This window comes from Cajanus cajan, chromosome 9, assembly GCF_000230855.2.
Source record: "Cajanus cajan strain Asha chromosome 9, NIPB_CcT2T_4, whole genome shotgun sequence".
Taxonomy (NCBI): domain Eukaryota; kingdom Viridiplantae; phylum Streptophyta; class Magnoliopsida; order Fabales; family Fabaceae; genus Cajanus; species Cajanus cajan.
In genome coordinates, this window is record NC_138525.1 from 49,660,328 (window position 1) to 49,668,994 (window position 8,667).

Genomic DNA, 8,667 nt, shown 5'->3' on the forward strand with positions numbered 1-8,667 from the left:
GAAAGCTAGCCCTTAAAGTAAATAGTTGTGTTGAATCTTCTATAAGACTTGGTACCGTGTGTGAGCAAGGTCGAGATATACATGTATAAAATGACCATATCATAAACATCAAGTTGAACTATACTGATTACAAGTGACTAATTGAGTAAGTTAAGAAGTCGAAAACTTAATTTCTAATTGAGTATTGAAAAGACGTAATATTTAGAAGGTAGTCGGTGAATTAATCCTATAAGATGCTTAGTTAAACTAGCTAATGTCATGGTAAGTCCATATCCAGCTTTTTTATGCTGGTACTAGACTTCATTGTTTAAGTAGTGACATCCAAAAAATTAAGTTGTTGTGTTGTGAATTGATATCCAATTTTCTATTGATCTAGCAAGCCAAAAATATCACCTTGTGTTATTGGTTAGATAAGGTCAAACCACTTAAATTGTTCACCTTATGTTGTAGGAGATCCCCTAGTTGAAATGTGTGACGACACATATAACTGTTTTATTGTGCATGTGATGTGTTAATTTAATTATGTTGTTCATATGCAGTATTGATCTGTGGGGAAGAATGTTGATGTGTTGAAAACTAAGTTGTTAATGTTATGTTGTTTAAGTTTACCTTGTGTTGTAATAAGTGTAATTATGAAGTTGATAGAGTTAAATGTGTTGAAATGTTGATGCTGAAAAATATCAGTTGTGTTGTAAAATCTTTTTGCTTATGATTCTTGTTATAGATGTTGATACTTTAAACTCTAATTTACCTTTATATATTTTTATGTAGCTCAGATTGCAATGATTATATTTGGTATGAAAGTAAAACAAAAATAGGTTGAAGTGTTGTGTAGTTAAGACCATTTAGCGCGGATGGTGAATTGTTATAATAAAATAAAGTAGTACTTATGGTTATCATGTGTTAAATCACTAATAATAATTTTTGATTTTGATGATTATCATTAAATGCACACTTTAATATAAAAAATAAAATTATATAAGGTTTTTTCCGTTAATCATTCCACCGGGTAATAAAATTTAAAACATAACTATTAGAAAATATAATCGTCAACTTCTTCTTATTTGCTTCACAATTATCCGAATTCTAAATTTATCTTCACAATCATTCAATTTGTCAACGTTGAATTGTATATTCTCAAATAGTTTATGTATAAAACAGAAGAAAAAAATTGTAAAAGTTGTATCTAAATTGCATCTATTTTATCTAAATTGTTATTTTACCTTTTACTAGTGTTTTAAGTTAAATTACTTTATCGGCCAAATCAAAATTTTAAATGAAATATTCTAATATTGGATTTCAACAATCTTAGTCGTTTCAAGTGGTTTACATGCGAAGATTGTTGTGTATATAAATCTTGAAAATTAGATATAGATCACAGTAGTGGTGATTGAACCGTATGAAAAATCCTTTTAAAAGTAATTTATAAGAAAAATATTTTAATATATTTTTAAGGATTTTTTGCTTTTGAGAAATTATTGAATTATCATAAATATTTTAAATTAAAAACACAACACATAAATACCTTTTAAAAGTAATTTTGTCTGGCACCCCTCCACGGCTACACTTGTGAAGAAGAAATGGAAATATTGAATCTAAAGGGGAAAAAATTGTAAACTCGTGTAAAATTGTGAACAAGTTGTGTTTCATTTCATAAAATCACATATTTGAGTCAAATCAGAAAGTACATAAAAGTAATGAATAATTAAGATTCTAAGTCTAATAAGAAATTACAAGAAATAATTTGTAATCTAAGTCAATTAGGTATATTTATTAAACGAGACAAGACTCTGTTGACGCTTATTTTTATTTTTCATTCATAAAGCCAGAAATTAAGATCTTGTTAATTAATTTTCATTTGAACTAATAGATATTAATTTATAAACAACGATCGATAATTGATGACACTTTGATTATAAGGGACGAGAAAAATGAGACTTGAGAGTGATAATGAAAAAATATCGAATTTAAATATTCACGATTCATATGTCGCAACTTAATTAAATAATTATTCTAAAAATGTAATTAAAAAATTAATTAAAGTCATTTAAGAAGATTGTATCTCATTCATTTTCAATAATTCAAATCTATCCCGAAGACAAATGTACTTTTATTCAATAATTAATTAAATCGATTATATAAAACTGTATTTCATTTACTTTCAATAATTCAAACACATTAAAAAAAACAATATACTTTTATTTAAAATAAAATTATTACAATTTAATTAACATATTGTAATTTTCTTAATAAATTATCACATTCTTTATGCACATGATTAAAATTCCAATCCCTAAATCTATATCTATAAGTATATAATAATATTTGTCAAAAGAAATTAGACTCTTGTAAAAGAACAAGAGTATATTATTATTAGTTTAATTTAAAAGATGTCACAATTTAAATATAATTTTTTTTAGTTCATTTCTGAAGTATCAAATGTCGATAGCAGTAATTAATCTTCTCGCTATGTTGGAAGTATCTTAAAGATGAGATAACTAGTCTCAAAATTTAACACGATTACACACACAAGATAGAATTCGAACGTCTGACTTTATTTAAGTGTAAACACATAACATTAGACAAAACACATATTTAATTAAAATTTAATTAAAAAAAACTCTAAATATTTTTTATATTGAAAAAAAAATTTTTAATCCAAAATATGCAATTATTGAAATGCGTTTTTGGGTTAAGCGAAATAGCGTTTTCTTACACTATCAGTGACGCGCGTGTATATATAGCGTTGAATATTGGAGAGAAAAGACGAAACCCATTTCATTTCGTTTCATTTCACTTGCTCGATAGAAAAGGGAGCGAGCAGAAGAGTGCAGAGCAAGCGAGCGCAAAAGTGTGATGCAGTTGGACATTCACTCCAAAACGCATGGCTTCTTCTTCTTCTTCTTCTCCTTCTCCCACTCACTCTTACCTCACACACCTTCCTCTTCATTCATCCTCTCAACAAGGTCAATTCTCGCAACGCCTTTTCTCTCTTATATTTTCCACCGATTTAGGGCTTCTGTTCTTCAATCCACACTTTCGCTCTCCAACGCTTCGAGAATCTGATAACTCGAGATACTTCGATTTTCGTTTCCAACTGTTTTGCACTTGATCTTCATTTTTCGTTATGCTAACTCTACTGTTCGAGTTTTTGTGTTCTTGTTTGTGTTTTTGTAATCGGTTTCGGTGGAGAGGAATTGACGAGTTCGATCTGCGATTAGGTGAGAAGCGCGTGGACGACGATGAATCGCGCGTTCCGGTTCACGTCGTGACCGCGGCGTCGCAACTTCCCGTGGAGTTTCTGGAACCCTCGCCGCAGAAGGAGCTAGTCATTGGCTTTGACTGCGAGGGCGTTGACTTGTGTCGCAACGGCACTCTCTGTGTAATGCAGGTCAATTCTCTCTCTCTCGCTCGCTCGCTCGCTCGTGCTTTTAGATTTCCGATTTTGTAGCCGCAACGAGAATTTGTATAATTATTATGTATTTTGTATGATATGCTGAAGTTGGAAAGTTATTTGTTAGTGCAAGAGGTTCTATGATATAACTAATATTCATGTAAATAGGAAATAATGTATATGTATATAGAAGTAGTAACCTATACTGCTCTGTTGTGCGGTTATTTAGTTATGAGTCTGCTTCTATACAAGCTTAGAACCACTTTTGAGAGTTTATTTCTTTATTTTTAGTAGAGAAGCTCTGAAAAACGCTTTTAGCTTGTATTTAAACAAACTCTAGTTGTGTATTGTGATTTTCTGCTGGTAATTGTGTTGTTTTATTTTTTCTTAAATTTTTTATGAGATAAGTGTGTGGTAGTTTACTTGTAGGACAAATCTTAAATGAAGTTCCTTAGGTGCTGTTTTTCAATTAAAATTAGAGTTTCACCTTGGTAATTTGCCCAAAAAAGGTTTGTATTAAATGTCAATGTCAATATAGATTACTGAGGTGAAGCTGCAATTCATGTTGGAGAACAACACCATAAAGACCTAGGGAATTGTGTTTATGGTTTGTAATTACTGGTATTGCATTCTTGGTTTAGAATTTTAATTGAGTTTTGTGTTTTTGCAGCTTGCATTTGCTGATGCTATATACTTGGTTGATGCGATTGATGGGGGGAAGGAGCTCATCCAAGCGTGTAAGCCTGCACTTGAGTCTAATTACATCACGAAAGTGATTCATGATTGCAAACGGGATAGTGAGGTCTCTGATTTATTTGGTGGCTTCCTTCCTTCCTTGCCCTGGCCTCTCTTTTGTATATGTTGAAATTTAGGAAACCTTTAATCAAAGGGAAAATAAAATGTTTGAGAGGCTTGACTTTTGGCCTTAGCATTTACCAATTTTGTTTGACAATTTAATTTGGTTGTAAACTTCTTGTTTTTTACTAGGCATTGTACTTTCAGTTTGGCATCAAGTTGAACAACGTGGTGGATACACAGGTGAGCTTTCTATTACTAGGCAGCTCTCCCTGTTTTTCTTTACCATTCTTATAGCCCCTGTTAAGTTGACAGAACTATTACTTCCACTTCTGCAATAGCACATATTTATAATTATGTGGATCCAATACTATTTTCCTTGAGCATTGCTTCTTTGACATTAGAATGAGACATTGTATATCAGCTGATGGCTTTTGTTAAAAATAAAAACAATGAGTAAGATTCTTGTTTTATGATTTTGCTGTGAAGATATGTTTTTTCTAATCATTCACTTGATTGTGCTCATAAATCTAAATTCAAGTACGTTGCCCCTATTTATATTTGATGCTTTTTTACAGTGATATGTTTACTATACTGCCAAAGTATATGAGATTTATGTGTTTTTTCCCTTGGGTTAATTGTCTATCTTCTATACAGGGTGTGCCTATCAACTTAACATTAGTTTACTAAATGGATTACTTTTGTTGCAAATTACTCATTTGTTTAGTACATGGTTAAATCACACCCCTTTTTTTTGTAGCATGCATTTACTACATGACTAATATTGTTGCCATTTATGCTTAGAATATTAGTATTTAGTGCAACTGTATTTGTTTGACTTCTGTAAATAAGCTAGTAATTTACTCCTTCATTGATAGTACTTATCTCCTTAGTCGATTATATCCATACTAAAAATAAAAGATCAGTATGCAAGCATATGCATACAGTTTCTCACAAATACTTTTTCAACTTGGTATCAGCATTCAGATTTTAGAGCTATAGCATCTTTGAAACTAATTCTGCAACTATTATGCTACTATTTTCCCAGAAAAATTTGGAACTGTTCCCCCATTTTTAAACATTAGGGACTGATATACACAATTATAAACTTCTAGGACTGATTTTCATATGACTTAAAGCATTAACAGGTGATTTGTATTTTTTCTCTTTAAAAAGAGTCATTCTTCAAGTTGTACTTCTTTGCTTGTCCTTCTAGTATAAGTGAAAGTGATCCATTTGAAATTAAGAAAAGGTTGGAAGGAGGTGGAAATTGTAATACAAATAAGTTCCCTTGGCAATTTTGGTGTGTCTAGTTTTCTTTGTTAGTATTACTTGTGATTCCATTCTATTCTTACACTTGCATATTATATGGTTATACGTCTTCATATGTGTGTTCTTTTGATTGGTTAATCATATTCCTTGTTTGGTTCAGATTGCTTATTCACTTATAGAGGAGCAAGAAGGACGAAAGAGATTGCCAGATGACTACATTTCATTTGTTGGCCTCCTTGCAGATCCACGATATTGTGGTACTATGTGTCGTGGTATCCAATGAAATGTTTTTGATGGTCGTGGTTTTTATAATGACCACATTATTCTAGGCATAATGATTAATAATAAATTCCTAATAAGTTCCTTTGAGTCATTTGGTTCATCCCTCCACATTCACTTTGAGGGTTTGCATGTAGGCATATCATATGTTGAGAAGGAAGAAGTTCGTGTCCTCCTCCGACAGGTTGGTTTTTGAATAATCTTGGTTGAAAAGAATAACTTTACTTTCCTACTCAATAGTTAAAATTGCTGGTCCTGCATGCATGTTTGATTTCATTGAGCGATATTATTGTCAAGGTTTGATTGATACCAAACAGTACCAAACATGTAGTTGGAAGAAGTTTCTTAATGAAAGAAACACAACACCATTAATCTTTATGTCATACCATTTTCATTTTTACATATCATAATTTATGAATTTCTTTATCCTGCTGTGGATATTGATTTGTATGTTCGGGTCGAGGTCAACGAGAAGAGTTTCAATGGCTAACAAAGAAGAAATATGAAATATTTATATAATCTACATAATCCAAATAAGCTCTATCATCTAATGATGTTATTTCTAAATGTTCTGTCAGGACCCCAAGTTTTGGACATACAGACCATTATCTGAACAAATGGTCCGTGCTGCTGCTGATGATGTTCGCTTTCTTCTCTACATTTATCACCAAATGATGGAGAAATTGAATGAGCGGTCTTTATGGTATCTTACAGTTCGTGGTGCCTTGTATTGCCGTTGTTTCTGTGTGAACAGTAACAATTATGCTGACTGGCCATCTCTAACCCCGATTCCAGGTCTATAAAATCTGAATGAGGATCTCTTATATAACACATATTTCCTTATTTATATATTATGAGAAACTAGATGGATACCATATATTGCCAGTTGCCTTTAAATTTTCCTATGCTTTTTGCCAGCAGAGTTTAATTTAAAATTGAAATATTATGATCTATGATATCATTCATAATGTTTAACATGAAGGTGATGACATAATTTGGCAGTTAGTATTACCCTAAAAAGTCGAACATATGGAATTTCTAGGTAAACCCAGAAATTTGACATGAACTAACTGCAACATCCTGGTGATTTTGAATGAAATTGATTTTTGCAAAATTAGTTCTGTTTAAAATTGATTTTGAAGTGATGTAATTTATGTTCAAATGCTTTTATTATAAAAACAAGTAGTAATAAGCGGTAAAAATTTCTTTTATCCAATACAAAAGTTACATAATTTGCTTCAATTCAGAATCAATTTTGGAACCAAATCAATTCCTCTATACAGAACCAAAGATGTGAAAATTAACTGGTATTTAAACCTAAAATCACGTTAAATGGTATTTTAATGTGATTATGGTGAATCTTACATGAAACCCAAACATACACTTAAATGGTGCTAATCATCTTGCAGGTTCATGCAAAATGAATTATTCAGCGAAACTGTGGTCCACATTGTTTATTAGATTACATTACAATTGACAAGAAGTATTGCTCTTTTAGGTTTTTATGTATATCTACTATAATGATGCATTTGTGCCAGGTATTCTTGGTTGAATCATTCATGCTATCGCTTGTTTTAAAGAATGCGCTTTCTTGTAGATTCGCTGAAAGCTGATGAAAATGGTCCCGAGGAAGAAGTTCTTTCAGTTCTTCATATTCCCCCTGGAAAGATGGGACGTGTAATTGGGAAAAAAGGGGTGACAATTAAGGGAATCAAGGAGGCTTGCGAGTAATAATTTGTCTATCCTTTCCATTCCCTTGGTTTAGTAAATACATTATTTTTTGATATATTAGTGGATAATTTGAACCGCTGTTACATTCTGTCTTCAAATTTGTTTGTTTGTTTGTTTGTTCAGAGCGGAAATTCTCATGGGAGGTGACAAAGGCCCACCTGACAAGGTTGGTATATCAACATTCACCCGTACCAGTACTCTGAATTACTTGCAGAAAGTGGTCTATATGATGCTCAATTTGTATGCACCTATTGTCAATGTTGTTTCTTTGACTTGCAAGTTGCAACCGATCTTGTTATCATGGATTTGATTGAGATTTGAGAATATCCCTATGATCTCTCGAAACGTTTTATACTTGGCTACCCGGAGGAAGCTTATCTACAATAAAGCCTTCTTTTATCTTTTCTTTAAATCTGTTATTTTTTGTTTATTTTTAATTTCAAACATGGTTTGCATATGAAAACAGTATTATTTATTTTTGAAGTTGTCGGTGTTTTTATGCAGGTCTTCATCATGGGACCAGTGAAGCAGGTGAGGAAAGCCGAGGCCATGTTAAGGGGTCGAATCTTGGATGTGTAGCAATGAAAAGTCTCTCATCAACTTTTGCAATAAATCATTTTTCTGACCCAATAGTTACTGCCATTCTGCCTCTGATAGTTGGACTGAGTTAGTGGATTGAGAATACTTTTTCCATGCTTGTATCTACTGTGGACAAGAAAACAAAGAAAAAAAGTAATCAAGTTTTTTTTTCCAACAATACTGAATAGACTTACCCTAATGGATTGTCGTAAAATAATCAGTTTGGAGTTCCGATTTTGAAATTAATAAATCAGATTATGAAAATGAAAATGATTTCTCCGGATAATTTTGAAAAAGAAAATGAAGATATTGTAATTGGTGAATTCTCATAGGGTTAAAGAATTTTCGCAATAATGGTTCTCGAAGATAAGATTCTAATCAATAAATATATTTTATTCGATTTGCCAATTTCATTGTTTTCAATTGGAGTTGGTTAAAAAAAAACTGAAGATGATTTTTATCATTATTATAAATTTTTTAAGATAATTATATTTTTGTAATATATATAACTCGAACTAGTCATTGTTTTCAATAAAGATTGTACTAGAGCATGTCTTTCTCTATTTTATTATAAAAATAAAGTTGGTTTTACGTTTATTAAAAGTATTAGTTATCAG

General features: G+C 31.4%; 1 protein-coding gene across 2 annotated transcripts; it reads left to right on the forward strand.

The window, feature by feature from the left end:
• The first annotated feature begins 2,757 nt into the window (after positions 1–2,757).
• Positions 2,758–8,228, forward strand: LOC109805007 (3'-5' exonuclease domain-containing protein / K homology domain-containing protein / KH domain-containing protein). 2 transcript variants are annotated; one of them, XM_020366932.3, is made up of 10 exons: positions 2,758–2,966; positions 3,222–3,391; positions 4,065–4,196; positions 4,382–4,432; positions 5,622–5,733; positions 5,878–5,924; positions 6,319–6,535; positions 7,338–7,467; positions 7,595–7,637; positions 7,976–8,228. In XM_020366932.3, exons 1-10 carry the CDS (start codon positions 2,885–2,887, stop codon positions 8,048–8,050), a joined length of 1,059 nt encoding a protein of 352 aa, XP_020222521.1. In that variant the 5' UTR covers positions 2,758–2,884; the 3' UTR covers positions 8,051–8,228. The 2 variants fall into 2 exon arrangements, with proteins under 2 accessions (XP_020222521.1, XP_020222522.1); XM_020366933.3 differs by having other exon boundaries at positions 2,759–2,966; positions 5,622–5,718.
• The last annotated feature ends 439 nt before the right edge of the window (positions 8,229–8,667 follow it).